This window comes from Lygodium microphyllum, chromosome 16 (genome assembly GCF_053477565.2).
Source record: "Lygodium microphyllum isolate KBCC chromosome 16, Lygodium_microphyllum_v1.1.10, whole genome shotgun sequence".
Lineage (NCBI taxonomy): Eukaryota > Viridiplantae > Streptophyta > Polypodiopsida > Schizaeales > Lygodiaceae > Lygodium > Lygodium microphyllum.
In genome coordinates this window covers 46,556,584-46,576,590 of record NC_141150.1, presented here as the reverse complement: position 1 = coordinate 46,576,590, position 20,007 = coordinate 46,556,584, and the positions used below count along the sequence as shown (strand labels likewise).

Below are 20,007 nucleotides of genomic sequence, written 5' to 3'. Positions count from 1 at the left end.
CATACCCTTTTCACTCTTCTCTTCCATGCACAATAGTGTTCCATGGGAAATAACACTTTTAGAGTCTTAACTCACCAGGTGTTCTTGGAAAGGCGTGGTTTAATGTCATGCGAATAATTGAATTTGGAAAAAAACCTTGACATTTTTGAAGAGAAGGCATTTGAAATTCAAAATCCAGACTTATTCAAATTAAAATACGATTAAAAACTTATAGGCTATACTAAAAGACATGTAAATTATTAGGGTTAAAGGTTTTTGTATTGGCTTCAAGAAATGTTTGTGAACGGCGTAGGATTGTGTGGTACACTCACACACACAAACACACAGATCTATATTATTAGTTAAGGAGAGGTGGGGGGCGGGTGCCATGTGGCAGCCCCCCACCTCCCCCACAAAAAAGAAAGAGAATGCGGGGGTCGGTGGCGAGTCTAGGTGCGGAGCGCCTAGTATATCATACATACACATAGAGAATCCAGATACATGTGTAGGATTTGTCAAATACACGTGGATATATTATAATGAAAAATCTTGGGGAAGAGATTTTGCCAAGTTGCGAAGGTTTAGGAGAGAGCGAGCGAACGGAGCGAGATTTCAGGCGTCCATGGAAGGTTGCCGTGGCTTCCTGTCATCATTTTCTGGGAGATAACCAAGCGAAATGAAATTACGAACGGAAATGATTCGCCTCGTCTTTCTGCTCTCCATTATCGCTGCGCCCTAGACATGGAAATTCACGGCTTGCTTCATCGCCATAGCCAAACCTTCGGTCTCTGCTGCAAGTCTGCCTTTGCATCTCCGTTGTACCACGCTTTGCTTTTTCGTCAGAGGAGCTGCCGCTTCACTTGTCTCGCCTCCCCTTCCTGCTCATCGACCGTTCTGAAGCCCTCCAAGAGTGCCGTCAGAGATCAGCTCAAACAAGATATCTCAGAGGCTCAAGTGTTCTTGCTCGATGCTGCACGAGATAAGGCAAGCATCGTTTTTTTCAGATTTTGAAAAATTTTGGAGAGAGAGAGAGAGAGAGAGAGAGAGAGAGAGAGAGAGAGAGTGTGTGCGTGTGTGTGAAAAGGTCACATTGGTACCATAGACAGATACATAATGTTAAAAAGCCAAAGGCCTAATGATGCGACGTGAAGATCACATTGGGACAATAGATAGATAGATAATGTTAAAGCCAAATACCTATGAGACTATGAGAGGATCATATTGGCACCATAGATTAGAGAGAAAAAAGAGAGAGAGAAAGAAAGAAAGTTATATTAGCGGCTACAAAGGGCCAATGCCAAATTGGCCTATGAGACCAAAATGTTAGGTGTCAGGAATTTTCCAGAGTCCCAAAAATAGTTGTCATCTAATGCTACGACTAACTATATGAAGAATAGACAATACATAGGGGATGAGCATAAGATAATGTCTAGACCAAACACAATGTGGAACTTCTTTGGGGGGTACTCTCATCCCAAGATATATCTCATGGGTTTGTCTAGCATAGAGAGGTTGAAGCGAGGAGTTAAGGCTCCTTGATGACGATGTAATATCCTTTGCATCTATAGATGATGCCTCTTGTGGAGGTGTGGACAGCAAGCTTTGCATCTCTCAATAGCTCTGTTCAATGTGACTCTCTAGGGTGGGGCCACCGATCAGTCAAATGGGGGCTCTATGGTAGAGGGAGTGGTCGAAGCTTTATAGAATTTTGTGAGCATATGCTAATGTGTCTCTAGGTGCTTGCTCTCAAGTTCGAAGAGCTGATCTCAATGTCAGCATAGCTTAGAAGGAAGAGCTTGAGACATCTCTTATTTGGGAAATCCATCACCTTGGATATGTTAGCAGTCATGTTTGTCATGCCTTGTCATCTCCTGCCTGTGAGCCTTAGTCTGAGTCAGACGAGGACATTAGGAGCTCTGACATGTCTGTCATGTGTTATGATGGGGGAGGCTAGTCACTCTTGACTGGCTGTCTTAGGTTGTGTATTTCTTTTTGGCCTCTTTTAGTGGGCAGCCATTGGCTGCCCGGCCATCTTTTTGGTCACTGTTGTGGGGCGCCCATTTTAGGGCACTTTTAGGGTTTGCGCCCATTTTAGGGTTAGGGTTAGGGTTTGTCCGTTGCCTATTTATTGGCAGCCCCCCTCCCCACTTGGTCAGTTGTCTTCTTGCAGATTCCGACACTCCTTCTCCCCCGTGGTGGTGCTGCCATCGTCATCAGCCTGATCTGGTGCCCTCACTGACGCTGTGGGCTGCGTGCAGGGACTGATCAGTTCATTTCAGTGTATTCAGCATTCATTTCAGTCAGTGCAGATTTCTCTTCCTTATTTTCTGCTCTCTCTCTCTCTCTCTCCCTCCGTGTTCGTATTTCCTCTTCCGTTGCGCACTCTCACAGGATAATGGTTTGAATCCCTCTCTAAAAAGGCAATGGAAGTGTCCTCTAATCTCATAGTACATTGCACATCTGCATATATAGTGCCCCTTTGTTTTTGGCTTAAGTTGACAGAGCTTGCATATCTTGTCCTTTGGGGGGAGGGAATCCGCTTCGCACTTGCCTGTCTTGATTCGTAGCTAATGTGAGGATGTATGGAGTTGGCCAATGGTGCATTGTACTCCATGAAATAGGTGTATGTTCATGTATTATGGATGGATGAAAAAGCCGTTATGTATAGAAGATGCTTCTAGCAGAAAGCCATCTTGTCCCCAGGTCCTTAGCAATAGTGTCCCCCATGTTTGGCTTTGGAGCTGAAATATGTCCATATTGATGATGCAGTTCAACTCCTCTTAGTTGAGCCCCATGTGAGGACAATCCAGGCTATATTGTAGGGGTCGGAGGTGATCCATATGTAATTCATATAGTTGTAGCTATGCCTTGGTCCGAGCATACCAGGACTTAGTACCCCTTGTAAAACTAGCTGTCTAGACATATAGCTGTAGCCATGCCTTGGTCCGAGCATACCAGGACTCAATATCCCCTTGTAACACTAGCTATCTAGACAACTCTAGAGTGAGCTGGGAGTATTTCTGTCTACGTAAGGTCTATAGCCTGTGTAGAAAGGTCATTGTCTGGAAGAGGGCCTCTGTCACTAAGAGTGGTGCTTCCATCTTTGCTCTGATGATCTCATGTGGCATTGAGGGCTTACTCTGGATCATCCATGAAATCATCAATACTAGGGGTTTCTCCATTTGCTCCCATCCATCATATATCTCCTCTCTGCTGAGTAGTGGCTGATCGTGTGTGACTCTCCTCATATAATAGAGACTCAATCCCCATTTGGGGACGCCATATAGAGATGCTAGTGTGACCAATGTGTTGAAGAGCCAGAGCTTCGTCTGAGGCTCTTGAAATTGTATGCATGTGCACTGCCTCTCCATGCACCGTAGGGCCGCATAGCCTTGTGTCAATCTATTATTAGTTGCTCTCCCTAGAGTGAATCTCGGCCTTGAAAATGCAATCCCTAGGTAAATATATATTTGGACCATCTCCATCATCTCCTCTTTATATGTGAAATGGGATATTGATAATCGAATCCATTGGGTGGAGGTGTTCAACACCATAACCTTGGTTTTCCCAAGGTTCACCATGAGATCTCTATCTTGACAAAAGTTTGTAGTGCATCTAGATGACATTGCAATCCCTTTGGTGTGTTGGAGATGAGAACTATACCATTTGTATACAGTAATATGGTATCAAAACCCCCCAAGGCCCATGGTTCCTATGAACTATTGGTTTGTCATCTGCTGCACCACTTCTGACATGGTATCGGTTTTTCAGGTTTTGTGTTTCTACTGTGTTTAATTGCTGTTTTCAGGACTGATTTACCCCTCTGCTGCCCTGGCGACTGCTGTCAACCTGATTACGAACCAGATTTTGGCTTCCATACTCTGCGTTTTGATCAGCATATGCATCGCTTGCCTATCCAACACCTCCTGCTGCCTGTGTTTTCCTCATCAGGCTGCTGGCGACAGTTCCCTACACCTGTTTAGGCAGTGTACAGCCTGCATTTTGCTATTTACAGCACTATTTTGGGTTGGGCGACTGGCAGAATAGGCCGTTTTTGTTGTTTTTAGTAGATTTCAACTGATTTTTTGACTTTGTGCAGCATATTTTGGCTTCTTTTGATCAGTTTTTGGGTTATCCTGCATGTGAACTCTTGTTTTTTGCAGTCTGTGCTCGTGGTTTTGCTGTGTTCCCTCTCCCAATCCCTTCTTTTCTCTACTTTTTTTCTAAATCCTCTCCAGATGGCTCCTCCATGCACATCCACTGATGACAAGCTCCATGGACCTGATTAATACACCTGGAGTGTGGTGATGAAGGCTTGGTTTATTTAGAAGCGGTTATGGTACGTGTTTAACGGAGTTGTGGCACGTCCTCAACAACCTTCTTCTGTTCCATCTAGTTTTGATGAAGACAACCATGAGGAGGCTGTGCTTACCTGGGATTCGGATGATGCCCATGCTTATTCAGCCTTACTTCGGTGTATTTCCAAAGAAGTCCTACTGGCGGTCACCTCTTGTCCAACAACTGCAGATGTATGGTCGAAGTTACAGTTGATGTACGAGGCTCCTTCCACCATGAAGGCCGTTACTCTCTATGGCCAACTCCAGCAACTAAAGTTTGAATCCAAAGATATGATTCAATCCTTTCTACTTCGTGTTACCCAACTCCAGGACCAACTTCGTACTATGCAGTCTGCCCTATCAGAGGCACATCTTGTTGGTACGGTATTCTACAAGCTTCCTCGGGAATTCGATGGAGTGGCGAATGCTTTACGGGTGCGGACATCTACGACTCCTGTTAGTTTTCTTCACATGCCCTCCATGCTACTTGAGCATGAGGCTACTTTGCGACTACAGGGGAGGCTTCTGTCACATTATGGAGGTTCAGGTGAGGCTTTTGCAGCTTCAGCGAGGGGTTCGAAGATGAAGAAGTCGAAGGCCCAGTGTTATCACAGTGGCAAGAAAGGTCATTTAATGAAGGACTGCAAAGAGTTAGCAGCTTCTAGGAAGAACCAGGAGCAGAAGATGAAGCGGGATGCCGACTCCTCCAACGAGTCATCTGCATCAGATTCTGATCTTGATCCTCCAGCCAGGGCGAAGTCCAAGGTGTGGAAGGGATCCTCTTCTTCGGATCGAGGCTGCTTTCTAGTGGTGGTGATACGGATATCCCTTACGACTTTCCAGTGCCAGAGAGGGAGTGTGAGAGGGTGGTGAGATGGGGCAGCCGTGCCTCATCTATATGTCTATACAGATGCACAGGATCCAGAGAGGGACATCCCTAACGCATCGTGCGAAGTCTGGCAGGTACAAATCCTGGAGCTAGGATTGACATCCAGGTTCATGCTGGGTTGGTTACTTAACAGAGAGCGGGAGGCTTTCGTATGGAGCTCACATGAGGGGACACTTTGGTGGTTTTGGCCGAAGGCGGGGATTCCATGGTCACATGTTCAGAGACATGTTTGGCAGATTGGTCTTGTATGTCCTGAGTGACATAGGTGACATAACACAGAGAGTTGCTATGATTCTTCTCTATTTTCAAGTGGTGCTGTTATGCTCGACATCGACGTTAGATACTCTCGAAGGCATCTTGGTGGTGGGTTGGTTACTCACTGCTTGGATATCCATGGTTCTACTGGTGGTTCTATGTTGTATAGTTTATGATACCCCATCATTGTACTATTGTGTTGTATCAGATCACCCCTGATCTGAGAGAGGGTGTTAGCAGATTAGTCAGCTCAGGGTGAGTCTATGCTGCAGAGGCTGTGGCCTTTTTATAGTATTTTTTTTGGCATTTTCTAGTGCCCTTTTTAGGGCTAGGGAGCATTTAATGCTGGCCAACCAACATTAAATGCTGGCCGACTGCATTTAATGCTCCCCCCATTTTATACCTATATATTGTTGGGGTCCCTCCTCTTCTGTACTTTAGCCATCATTTGTGGATTCTTCTGAGGAGAGAGGAGCCGGTGCAAGGGTGCCCACACAGCCAGTGACTCATTGTTGTATGCTGCTGTCTTGTGTTCCATATGGATTCCGTTTCTCGGGCTTAAATCTGAGTTCTCATCTGTATTTGTGTTTATTCTTTCTCTTGTCTTGTGTTTCAACAATTTATTTCAGCATGTTGTTTATGCTTCCATTGTTGCACCACTTCTGACAAGATCCATCTCAATAATCGTGCCAATCTATGAGTGGCTCAAGGTAAGCAATGGTGCATCAATGGAGTACTGGAAGGGGGGTAGCTTGTCCATGCTAAAGCCATGTAACTCAAACCAAGTTGACATCTATGCATACCAACATGAAGTGTCACCCTCCCTAGAAAATTGTCGAGAGGATTTAAGAGCCAACCATACATATCTATGTCTAGTTAGATTCCATAGTCAGTGTATATATATGATTGATCGTGCGAGGGTCTCCACTACAACTGGTGTAGTTGCTAGCTCAGCTCTGATGATCTCATGTGGTACTGAGGCCTTACATCTTAATCATCATGGAAATCATTTATACAAGGGGTCTCTCCATCGATCTCCAACCATCATATGTGCAACCCGATTGGCTACAATGATCCAGACTAGGGCCCCATACTTGTACTCCATAGAGTAATGTGGATGTGACCAGTGTATCAAAGAGCCACATCTTAGTATGGGGTTCATGAAACTCTACCTCTGAGCACATCCTCTCCAAGCCTCCCAATGCTGCGTATTCGCGGGTGGAGATTCTCTCTCTCCCCCTTGGGAACAGGAGTTGAAAGGTCCTCAAGTGTCCGTACTCTGCCAACAACCCTCTCGTACAATGCCAAGATCCCCCAGCTAAGCTCCTCGGGTATTCCCATAGCATGGAGTCTGTATATCAATTTGTCTCTTGACATTGTGTCGAAGGCTTTGTGAAAATCCACAAAACTACAATAAATCCACCGGCCATGAGCCCTATCCTCCTCAATGATTGCTCTGAGTGTGAGGATGTGATCCAATGTAGAGTAGCCTCTCCTAAAGTCAGCTTGTCCTTGTGCTCTAAGCCTCCACATCTCCGCCCATCTGCTCAACTCTTGCTCAAGGATGGAGTCATATAGTTTAGCCAATGTGTGTCCAACCATAATAGTCTGATAGTTATTGGGTAAAGTGGGATCTCTTGAATTTAGGATAGGTACAATGGTGTTTGTGCTCCAGCTCTTTGGGAGGTGCCCACACATTGCTTTGTTAAACATATAAGCTAGAAACTCTGCCACCAAATAGCATGAATCAAGTGCTCGGCTACTAATCCATCGTGGTTGTGTGCTGTACCTTTGCTAAGTCTGTCAATAGCCTCATGGACTGTGCCTGTTGTAAAGAAGGTGGTCGTCTCTGGGTAGGGCTCTGGTGGGTTAGGGAGAGGAGACTGACCTACTACTGTGTAGAGACTAGCTGCATATTGCTCACATGTACCAGGGGACATGATGGGCGTGGCTGGACAATGCTCTTTGAATGACCGCCAAGCCTCTCTAAAGTCTTGGCTCAAGAGCAGTTGGTATAAGTCTCTTCTTGGTGGGCTAAGAATGCTCTCTTCTTTTGCTGTATGAGGCATTTGACGATTAGCTATGCTTGCTTGTGGGTAGTGGATCCCAATGCCGCCTCTCTCTGTAGATGAGCTTTGGTCTTGTGACACTCATCATCATACCAGCTATTGTGAGGTATCACTGCAGTGGAGGCTCTTTGTTTAGGGCTTGAGTGTGGAAAGGCTACTCCTGCTACTACATGTAGAGCCTCACTAAACTGCTGAGTAAGCTCCTGTAGTGGAATGTCAAGGTCTGCACCCTGTAGTAGTCTGATGAGCTCTACCTGTTGGGTCATACATCAGTAAACTACAAATCCATAATGAAAGATAGGTAAGCATGATCCGCTGCTACTCCGAGGAGATGTGGTGAGATTGAGAGATCTTAGATAGAGGGTGTAGGCATTGGTGGAGCAAGTACATGGTCTACTGTTCTAGCACCACGCCAATGGGGGTAATATGTGAAGGTTCCTAATAGGGGGTATCTTGCTAGGCCATTAAGAATAGCTAGTCCATGTGCCATACCGATCTCCACAAGATATCTCCCATACTCTGTGACTTCTCCCATATTTTGAGAGGTCCTTTCTATTTGTAACTTTGCCACATCCTGATCCCATAATATCTCCTCAGATGTGTCGTAGAAAGAATTCTAATGGGAGGCTGTCCTGGCATTGAAGTCTCCTAGTAGGATGACATTGCCCACCCTTGGGAACTCCTAGATATCCTCATCTAGGGCATTTTCCGGGTATGGACTGTGATGACACGTTAGCAGATGGTGACCCATTCTTGGGTTTTGGCCAAGGTACTGTCCATGGCCATGTTACGGCCCCATCATCTTTGTCTCTTTCATTCATGCAATGGACTGGTCTTTTGCACATCTAGCAGACTGGCAATGCTTTCATTTTTGACTTGGTCTTGGGCATCTGCTGCAAGAATTGCTATTATGGCAGATTACTCCCATCGTTTCGGCTGGTCTAGTGCTTGGAGAGGTGGCTGCTCCATGGCTCGATATCATTCGTACAACCCCTGTTGTGCCCACTTTGTGATCCCCTTCTCTTGTCCTTGAAGCATTGTATTTTGTCACCTTTTGGCTCTATTGGTATTTGGTACCTGTCTATGATTCTGTTTGGCTGCTGAGAAGGCCCATTGTAAATTACTTCATCAATGCAAACGTCTTCTCAGTGCTCTCACACACGCGCACGCGCACACAGAGAGAGAGAGAGAGAGAGAGAGAGAGAGAGAGAGAGAGAGAGTCATTACCAAAAAAAAAAGAGAGGTCACTGTTGTCCATCTACTGATGCAGGGCAGGCGACGTGCATTGGAATTTAATCAACCAGGTAATTTTGACATTAAAAATTTAATGTATCAACTCCCACAGTGAGGTGTTCCATGATGGTTTTCACATTTTATGGATCTGAACAAAATTTTTATGTTTTCTTTATTCCAGTTCTATTTGAATCTGCTATCAAATGATGTTCAAGGTGAGAAATAAGGGGGCTATATGGTTATAAACTGTGAGGTTGGATAAGATATAGTTGACTGTGTGAAAAAGGATGAAAACAGTGTGCCAAACTTTCATTTTTGTACTGATCCTAGATTTGCACATCCAGACATCACAAGCCATTGGTAGACCTAGGTTTCTTCTCTCATGGTTGGTCCAACTATGTTTAAGTGCAGGGTAGCTTCTTGAGTCACCTTCACACATATCTGCCACTTTTGCACCCAACAAACTCACCAACTCTACTTCAATGGATGTTCCAGCTTCCAAGTATTGTATTCTTCAGCATAAGTAAAGTCAAAACATGACCTCTGACCAGTTTCAGTAATAAAAGTCACATGGAACCTATTCTAGAAACCAAAAATTCCTAAGATATTTGTTGGAAAAAGAGTCAAGTTCTGTAATTCTCTTATATAAGAGATTGAAATGCATTGTTGGTTGTATGATTGCAGCTTTCTGATTTTGGAAATTTTACTGCAGAAACGGGAAGAATTCGAAATGGTGAAAGATTTTTAACAGCCTTGGATGTTGCTTGGGGAATTGTTGATGTTTATGGATGGACTGTGGAGGTTGAAGGAAAGGGTGAAGTAGGCAAAGTAGCCGAGATAATTCATATAGGAAGGGCAGGATCTCAGAATGATAAAGAATCACCACATGAATGTCTCTTGAGAGTGTGCCAACCATTCCTAGAGAATTCTGGAGAGTCGACGAGCTCTATCAGAAAAAGGTTGGAACATTCTCTGAACATTGATGAAGAGATTCTAATACCAATAGTCGATGAATTTATGCAACATGTGGACTACAAAAGAAGGCGATTGATAATGAAGGTACATAGCACATTCAGAATTAAGTATCATATTTCAGCCCCAACAGATCCAGATTCTCTAATGTAGATATAACTTCTGATTTCTGCTGCTTAATTGAAACTATAGCAGGAACATTGTTTCAATCTTTGCATTGCCAAGTAAAGAAATTGAAATAAAAAAATTCCATGTTGTTATGAAGACAGGAATATTTCCATCTTTTTGTTTTCGTCTTTTGGGCAAGTTCTACTCTTTGGGTCTTATACCAGGTGGAGGCATGAAGTTTAATAAAGTACATTTGTTATAACAGCATTCTTACAAATGCTTGTGGGACTTGCTTGTATAAGAACAATGTTGAGATGTTCATTTCCATTGGGCTCATGGCAGTTAGTTTACAAGGTTGTGTTTTAGTGGAAAGATACTTGTATAAGAACAATGCTGAGATGTTCATTTCCATTGGGCTCATGGCAATTAGTTTACAAGGTTGTGTTTTAGTGGAAAGATACTTGTGCCAAACTGTTACTGCTAGGTAGGCTCAAATTCAATGTATATTGTTTGTGCCATGGATGACGTTGGTTGCACACCAGAATCAATGAACTTGTAGTGTTGCGGATGCAGGATTCTGCAATAATGTTCTTGGTTATCCCATCATGAATCTATGCCTCCAATACCTCACACCATGGGGACATACAAGATGCATACATGTACTAGATTCATATTGTCAGCACAAGATCCATTACCGATTCATCTTGTTCACTGTTCATTTCTCAGGGATGCATGTCCTTGAAGTCCACCATTATATTTATTTTTAGTGTCACTAAAGAGGTGACATCCTTTTTTTATATTTTTATCATTATGTCATTCAATAAGTAACTTTCTTTTCTAGATTACCGATATTTTTTTGTCAGCGGGCTTTTACTTGTGAGTTAGTCTATGCAAACAAAATCTAAGGCCCTATCTACTTTTCAAGATATTCAATGTTCAACAATCACTTGGAAATATTAATTGAATGCTCTGGAGTTGGGTGAAAGACAACATTTGAATACTATGTACACTTGTATGAAAGTTCGCTCTTTCACACCAGCTGATAAACTGCTCTTTACCACACATATCTGAAGCATTGGACGCTCAAATTTCACATGCAGCTCTTTCTATAGTTTTTGACAGCTGTTATACTGCATCTTGTTTAGTGTGCTTGGCTGTTCACATCTGATTGAAGTATTATATTTGTGCATTGTAAATAGTTTGCAAGCTTTGAATGCTGCTTCAGAGCATGTCCTTTATGCATACTAGCCACCGCATTCTTTCCTTTCAGAATGAGATGCTAGTTTATATGGCCGGGTGCATTTCATTTGCTTCTAAGTTTGTAGGTGCACATTACAAGTGGGGAATAGAGAAGATCATCTGCAAGCCTAAGTTGTCTTTGTGAATTTGCTTTTTAGTTGCAAGCTACAGGAAGCTTATCTGCCTATTTCTCATTTTGAACTTACTTTTAGTTGCAGTGTAGAGAAAGCTTATGTGAGATGGTATCTTGTCATTTAGTGTGCTCTAACCTTTTTTCATGTGTTCAGCTGATGTGGTTTGCTTTTATGTAATAGGTATCTCTTTGTAAGAAATAACTCCGTTTAACGTTTCAGCCTCCTGATGGACTTCTTGAGCTTGCTAAAAGGCCTGGAGCAATAAGAAGACTGCATCCAGAAATTAAACAGTTCTGCAAGCATTTTGGTAGCTTGTTGAAGGAAAGATTTTCTAGTAAGTGCAACCTGAAACTTTCATTTGTAGCTGCAATGTGAATTTCAACAATTCCTTGTTTCTTTGAGTTCATAAATTACTTTTCAAGGTTGTCAAGTATATTATTACCAGCATCATCTGTCCCTTTGCCAAGGAAAGAGTTCCTATTTACATTGCATGAAAATAAACACAAAATCAGTTGGCTTAGCCAGTGTGCAGTGTTCACATTTGGAGCCAAGGATGGCTCCTACAACCTGACCCAAGCCTATTGCTCAAAGAATACTTTTTTTGGTGGGGTTTTTTTGTGTGTGTGTGTGTTGGGGGGGCGGGGGGAGGGGCATTGGGTTAAGCACATAGCCTTCTAGATGAATCAATCATGATTCTGGCACCTTGTACATCTACAGAATGGCTTTTATCCATTCTCTCTTGATTAAAAATTAATGTTGGGAAAAGTAATAACTCCTATCATTTATTGAACTTCTCATTTGTAGGATCTGATTGTGTGTCCAGATCAAAGGACTACATAGTCTTCTATGTTGATTAGGTGAATGGGACACTATGGTAGTGGTGCTAGGAAATCAGTTTGTCGTTTCAAGAGCAAGTTACTTGGCTTCGTTGTGCCAAGAACATTGTTAGCATCCCCATACTCTACATAGCCTTACCTAAGTAGGGTTAGGCATCTATTGAGGGTGGCGGTTAGTGTTAGTGAGCTATTTGTAAAGTTGAGGAGGTCAAACTGAAACCAGCCTTCCTTCTTGGACAGGGTGGTAGTTGACTTGATTTAACACTAATTACAACAAGCAAATAAATTCACAAATGTGTAATAAAACTTTATCACCAAAATCTTGGACAATTGACACTTGATTGACTCCAAAATTGGTGTCCCTTGTGGTATTTCTTTAACTTCTTGTATTGCTATGGATTTGTAGTACACTGAGTGTTGGGGGTAAAGGCGCTTGTGCCTAGCCACCCGCATATTACTACATTGACAGTAACCCCACCTGCATACTCGAGCGGCGTGCGCCTATCACTGTCACTTCATCCTTTATTCTTTCAGTGACATTTGAATAAAGGGAAGGCTCTCACATCTTGAGTCTCTCTCTCTCTCTCTCTCTCTCTCTCTCTCTCTCTTGCTATCTCGTTCTCTTGCTCCATCCGCCATAGCTCACACCTCTCTTCTTCCGCTTGCTCATGCTTCCAGTCGGTCTTCTCCCTTGAACTAGTATCAGAGCCTTCCTTTTTGTGAGCTCAAGCTCAATCCGGCATTGCTTTAGCTCTCATTTGAGTTATCTACAATAGGGTTTCACCATTGGCAGCCATACCTCCACCTCTTGAGGTTCATACTGAGCTCTCATTGCTCTAGGAATTATAGAACCTATTGGGGCTATCTCAGGGCATTCTTGAGCCTACATTAAGCTTATTTCAGGGACTATTCAGCTCAGTACTCAGGGTTGGAAATACAAAAACGTTTTTTCAACTGTGGCCATTTTCAAGCACGTGTGCTTGCTCAACCACTCCCCGGCATTGGCAAAGGCTTTGGCATTGTTTACCACTCCTCCCGGCATTGACCATTAATATTAAGCATTGGTTTTGAGTCATTGAGCTTTAGCTATTAACAGTGCAAATAGGGCAGCATGCTGTCATAAAACAGGGACAGCCATATCTTCAATGTTTGGAGCTTGTATATGCTTCCTGGATGCCCATATACCTATGTTTTGTTGCCGGATACTTGGGGGATCATATGTCATTGGTTTGAGATGCTATTGGACTGATTTGAGCACTCTTTTAGCTCAGTTTTCTCATAGATATCACTGCTGTCATAATAGGGCCAAATGCTATTTGTTTGCGAAATGTCATGCTCTTGGCTTATGTGATGCTCCCGGTATGCTCATTTGATGTTGGACACTTGGGGAATGTTTGGCCAATGTATTGGAATGCTTTTGGACTGATTTGAGCCCATAGTTGGCTCAATTTTATTGTCATTTTTACTGCTGTAGTAAGCTTTGTTTGCTCGTATGGCATCTGAATTTTGTTCTAGTGGGAGCCGCTTACTTGACACTTGGATGTTACATTGAGCTTCGGATTTTATTTGTAGTTGAGCTTGAGCTACTCCAACTTTTGCTCCTGTACTGCTGGTTGTTTTGTATTAGTGATTGCCCTTGTTTGGCATAGATTTCTTACTGCTATACCTCATTTTCAGCATGCTGTAATTGCAGACTGTTGTATTATTTATGAGAGCAGTCCCCTCAATTTGATGCTATTTTGGTCATAGTTTGTGGACAGCTCATTATCTAGTCCATACCTCTTGTTTTCAGCTTGTTTTGGTAGTCGTATTGGGGCTGTTTGCAGGTATTACAGCAGCCTATTTGGTCTGTATTGTGCCTCTTTTTCTTGCAGTATGGCTAGTCATTCAAATGACAGTGCTATCTTCAACATTGAAAAGTTGGATGGCAGTAATTATGGCTATTGGAAGACCCAAATTTTATAGGATTTGGTGCAGAAATCTTACATTAGGCCGATTAAATGCAAGAGCATTAAGCTTGAAGGTCAAGATCAAGATGTATGTGTAAAGAAAAATACCCTGACACAGAAACATAAACAGAAACCGTACGACAAAGTACAGACTGATAAAAAGAACATAGTTAGGGTTAGGGTTAGAGTTGTTAGAGATCAGGTCATAGCCTGATCAGGGGCAGCAGGCTAGTGCAGTCGGACTGGCAGTCGGACTGCACAGTTGGACTGCCACGTGGCACTCCGACCTGCAGCAGCCAGTCGGCTGCAGCCGCCTGGCTATTTCTGGTGCCCTATTTCCCCCGGTTTTTCGGCTATTTATACCTGGCACTTTCAGCAGTCTGGTACACATCTCTGCTCGCAGATTACAGACCGGTGACGCGTAGATTCTGTCTCTGTTCACAGATTTCAGACAGCAGACAGTGCAGACTGCAGCGGACTTCGAGGTGGACAGCAGGTTGCATCGTCGAGGTGGAGACACGCAGTCCAACGCACTGCGCCCGTGTATATATCTACATATCTTTGTATTCAGCATTCTTTATACAGCAGATCTTCATCGTCCACTGCCTCTTTCTCTCCCTTCTCTCTCTGTGTTCTCTCTCTCTCAGTCCTACGCTTCCGCACCGCTGCACTCAGACATGGTATCAGAGCAGTGTTTGAGGGCTGACTGAGCGCAGAATCAACCTGAAGAGGAGTTTCCATCGCGACACAAATTTGCGTTTTTTGCGTTTAAGGGCAGACAGGAGGGCTGCGCCTTGGAACAAGGCTGAAACGAGTGTGGACAAGGAGAAGGACAAGGACAAAGACTCCACATGCCATATTTGTGGAAAGACTGGCCATTGGAAGAAGGATTGCCCTGACAAAGACACGAAGGACACCAAGAAGAAGGACACCAAGGATTCTGGAGCGGTGGCTGCACCCTCATCAGCTGCATTTCTTCATCTAGCTGTCATTGAGGACGCTTCACCGAATGCTTCTGATGCTGCGATGACGGCTCCCCAAGCTCGAGAGTGGATTGTTGATAGTGGTGCCTCACGGCACATGACTCCTTCATCAGATGGTGTTGCCCAGTTGCGACCCTCGCGTGGGCAGATTCTCATTGGAGACAGCTCTTCAGTTTCTGTTGCAGGTCGGGGTAAGATGCAGCTTATTCCGGATGGACGAGGTGGTACCCATACCTCAGAGGTTTTGCATGTACCAGGATTAGGGTACCATCTCCTTTCAGTTCATAAGATTTGCTCCCTTGGTCTCTTGGTGGAGTTTGACAGTACTACAGTGCGAGTCCTTGATCGTGGATCGAGGAAGGGTCTCTCATGTGGATATGAGGAGAATGGCATTTACAAACTAAAGTCTTCCACCGCCCTCTCTACTCTTCTTCTTACCTCTCAGTCACAATCAGAGTTATGGCATGCTCGGTTTGGTCACCTAAACTATGACTATCTTCGGAGGGTGTCACGTGGACAGCTTGTTCGAGGGTTGCCGGATATAGTGGTGAGCCAGCAGCCATGTGTCTCCTGCATACGGGGGAAGCAGCATCGGGATGCCATTCCCCACACAGCTTCGCGGCGGTCTACTTCACCGATGGAGCTTGTATCTACGGATCTATGTGGCCCTATGAGGAATGAGTCCCTGTGTGGGAGCTCGTACTTCATGCTGATCGTGGATGACTACAGCAGGATGACATGGGCCTACTTTTTGGCACTAAAGTCAGAAGCTTTCTCGCACTTCAAGGATTGGCTTCTCTTTGAGGAGAACCGATCAGGCCGGAAGTTGAAGACCTTGCGATCCGACAAGGGAGGTGAATTTGTGTCTAATGAGTTTGCTCAGTTTTGTGCAGATAGAGGAATTCACCAGGAGTTTGCCAATACCAATACTCCTCAAGAGAATGGTATTCTTGAACGGAAGAACCGCAGTGTGATCGAGATGGCGCGCACCATGATGGAGCACCGACAGACCCCTCAGGTTCTGTGGGCCGAGGCTGTGGCTACTGCAGTCCACATCCTTAATCGATCCCCTACTTCGGCCGTGGAAGGGATGACCCCATTTGAGGCTTATTTTGGGACGAAGCCAGATGTTTCTTACTTTCGGGTCTTTGGGTGTGATGCCTATGTTCACATCCCCAAGGCTCACCGTGATAAATTTGAAGCAGCTTCCCGAAAACAGGTATTTGTTGGCTACAGCTCCCAGTCCCAAGGCTACCGACTGTATGATCCCGTAAAGCGGGATGTGTACACTAGCCGTGATGTGCGGTTTGTGGAGGTTCCGGCTACTTCAACGGGTGAGGAGCATCCCGTTCTTGGAGATCCAGGGGAGAGTTGGGCTCCTTCGACAGTTCCACTGGAGCCCGTGCCTTTTGATTATGATTCTGTTTCTGACACAGAGTCTCCTGTTCCACCGGATACCTCTGAGGAGTTACCGCCGGTGGATATTCCAGAGTCTTCTGCTGATGGAGAAAGACGAGGGGAGGTTCGGCCTCCTCCTCGCTGGGCCTGTGACACACTCCGTGATTCAGGGATCGAGGGGGTTCCTGAGGAGTGGGGACCGCAGGATGGTCCGCGGCGGTCACGGAGGCACCAGGCACATTCTACGGAGCTTGTTTGCTCCAACTATTGTTTGATGACCCGTGTTATGCAGGATCGAGAGCCCACCTCTGTGAAGGAGGCTTTACAGTCCGCACCATGGAAGAAAGCTATGGAAGCTGAGTTGGAGGCTATTGAGAGGAATGGCACTTGGTCACTCGTGCCTCGCCCCCCGAAGAAGAAGGTGATAGGAGTCAAGTGGGTCTTCAAGACCAAATACCTAAGCGATGGTACTTTGGATAAGCACAAGGCTCGCCTTGTTGCTAAAGGTTTTGCACAGCGCCCAGGGATTGACTGTCATGACACTTTTGCCCCCACAGCTCGTATGGCGACCATTAGAGCTGTTCTTGCTTTGGCTGGTCATAGGAGATGGCCTGTTTATCAGTTGGATGTGAAGTCGGCCTTCCTCAATGGTGATTTGAAGGAGGAGATCTATGTTGAGCAGCCTCCTGGCTTTGGTTCTTCAGATGGGAAAGTCTATAGGTTGAAGAAGGCCTTGTATGGCCTCAAGCAGGCCCCGCGTGCATGGAACGAGAAGATTGATTCGTTCCTCCAATCTCAGTTGGGATATTGGCAGTCCAAGGCCGATCCGCAGCTGTATGTTCACACTTCCGAGGATGGTTGTGTGCTGTTTGTCTTATATGTTGATGATTTGATTGTCACAGGTGATGCTGCACAGCAGGTCCAGGAGACGAAGTCAGCTTTACATCGGACGTTCGAGATGACGGATTTGGGTCTACTCCATTTCTTTTTAGGCCATGAGATTTATCAGTCTCAGAGGGGGATCTTTATCTCTCAACAGAGATATGTACAGGAGCTCTTGGTGTCTTTTGAGATGGAGGATTGTCGGGCCCTATCTACTCCTATGGATCCGAACTGGAAGGCCACTTCCCATTCAGCTTCTCCTTTGGCGGATGCGTCCCGCTATCGACAGTTCTTTGATTTGGCTTCTCAACACGAGGGTTGATCTATGTTTTGCTGTTGGGCTCTTGGCAGGGTTCTTGAGTGAACCTAAGACGGTGCATTGGCAGGCTGCTCAGAGGATACTTCGGTATCTGAGGGGGACGTCTGATTTAGGGATTCATTACCCCGCAGGGACAGATGGGTCAGATCTTATACTTGCAGATTGGAACGACTCGGATTGGGCCGGTGATGTGGACCACAGGCGGTCTACTACAGGTTACTGTTTTACTTTGGGTGCAGGTGTTATTTCATGGAGTAGCAAGAAGCAGCCCACGGTAGCCCTTTCGTCTACTGAGGCGGAGTATTGGGCCGCGTCTTCCACCACATGCGAGGTTGTGTGGCTTCGGAGATTATTGGAGGAGCTTGGGTGCCCCCAGACTCGTCCTACATTGCTGCGATGTGACAATGAGAGTTGCATTGCCTTGGCAAGGAATCCTGTTTTTCATGCCCGGACGAAGCACATCGAGATCCAGTACCACTTCATCCGAGAAACGCTTCTGGATGAGACCATCACTGTGGAGTATTGCAAGACGGAGGACAATCTTGCGGATTTGTTTACGAAGGCACTTCCTCAGGCTCTACTTCGGAGACATTCCAGATCCCTCAGGCTTCTGCCCTGCCCAGGCTCTGAGAGGGGATGTTAGAGATCAGGTCATAGCCTGATCAGGGGCAGCAGCTGGTGCAGTCGGACTGCACAGTCGGACTGCCACGTGGCAGTCCGACCTGCAGCAGCCAGTCGGCTGCTGCATTTAATGCAGCCGCCTGGCTATTTCTGGCGCCCTATTTCCCCCGGTTTTTCGGCTATTTATACCTGGCACTTTCAGCAGTCTGGTACACATCTCTGCTCGCAGATTACAGACCGGTGACGCGCAGATTCTGTCTCTGTTCACAGATTTCAGACAGCAGACAGTGCAGACTGCAGCGGACTTCGAGGTGGACAGCAGGTTGCATCGTCGAGGTGGAGACACGCAGTCCAGCGCACTGCGCCCGTGTATATATCTGCATATCTTTGTATTCAGCATTCTTTATACAGCAGATCTTCATCGTCCACTGTCTCTTTCTCTCCCTTCTCTCTCTGCGTTCTCTCTCTCTCAGTCCTACGCTTCCGCACCGCTGCACTCAGACAAGAGTAACTTAGAGACAATGAACACAATGAATAAATGAAATGATATGACTACTAATAATACGATGCTCTTGCAACAAACACACTATGCAGTGAATGAATACTAAACCTCGAACTCCTGTATCTCTAGGATCAAGGCAAGGGTAATGAGCTAGAGAGAGTGTCGTACTCCGAATGGATCTCGAATCGCAGGAAGGCAGCCTCCGGATGTCGAACACCAGCAAACGCAACAGTGAGAAGTTGGATTTGATGCAGACAGTAGTGAGGAGAGAGAAAGACTAAAAATGGAGCTTGGAGGAGAGAGACTAAAAACGGAGTCTGCAGGAGAGAGAAAGATTGAAAACGTAGGCAGGACAGCCTGCAGGAGAGAGAAAGACTAACAACGGAGCCTGTAGGAGAGAGAAATACTGAAAACGCAGGCGGGACAGCCTATAGGAGAGAGAAAGACTGCAACGATTGCAAGCAGGAGAGAGAAAACTGTCAGGGCGGCAACTGGAGTATGCAAACGCGGTAGTTTTCTAGTGTGGCAGGCTGTACGACAGCAGTGTAGATGAACAACAGTCAGTTGCCAGACAGAAACAGCAACAATCAGCGTGTGGAGGGCTGGAAATAGGCACCAGACTGTAGGGAATAGTGATGGACAGTAAGGGCTGAGATGTCCTCCGTGACCGGGGTGTGGGCAGCAAGCTGGTAATACCTGAAATCTACAAAAAATGAGATTGTGAAAGAGTGGAGGGTTGGTTGCCAATTTATAGAAAATTAGGGTTCTAGATCCTCTTCCACTTAACTTTCTCGATCTGCTCCCCGTTTTAGGGTTTTGGCTAAAATAAGCCTAAAATAAGCATGTCTTGGGGCTGTTTAAGTGGCTAACTGCATTTCTTAGCACAACACCCCATCTCAGGCTCAAAATAGGGCGAGAGAAGTAGACCAACCTAAATTTTGATTTACCCCAAGGTGTCCCACCCCAAAGCAGCTAGGGCATCGGACAAAAGGTGCGCGTTGGCTGCCCAGTGGCCTACCAAGACTACAGAGGCGATTGATATCTTACCAAGGGAGCCCAAGTGATCACTCCAAAGATGTCAGGGCATCGGACCAAGGGTGCTTGTCGGCTGCCCAAGGGCCTACCAAGGCCTACAAAGGCGGATGGAATCAACAATGGACTTGTTTGTTTTGTTTTTTTTTTTTGAAAAGTGTTTTGAAAATACATAAGTAATATAGGGGCAGCGGCCGATTAAGTGACAGATAGGAAAAGATAAAGAGAGTTTTAAACCCAAGTTATTCACAAAACTAGCAAGCCAATCCC

The 20,007-nt window shown here is 45.2% G+C and overlaps 1 protein-coding gene across 4 annotated transcripts in view; it reads left to right on the top strand.

The window, feature by feature from the left end:
• Positions 1-526: 526 nt before the first annotated feature.
• Positions 527-20,007, top strand: part of LOC148022776 (uncharacterized) — an 85,094-nt gene continuing 65,613 nt past the window's right edge. For 2 of the 4 annotated variants that reach the window (XR_015693543.1, XM_087695710.1), the window contains exons 1-4: positions 527-963; positions 8,800-8,833; positions 9,475-9,821; positions 11,435-11,549. Coding sequence is in view for 3 of the 4 variants with exons in the window: in XM_087695710.1 (XP_087551836.1) it covers positions 721-963; positions 8,800-8,833; positions 9,475-9,821; positions 11,435-11,549 (739 nt within the window). In the remaining variant the exon portion in view is untranslated. Of the gene's footprint in view, positions 964-8,799; positions 8,834-8,943; positions 8,978-9,474; positions 9,822-11,434; positions 11,550-20,007 lie in introns of all 4 variants that reach the window. The other 2 variants (XM_087695711.1, XM_087695712.1) reach the window with 2 other exon arrangements.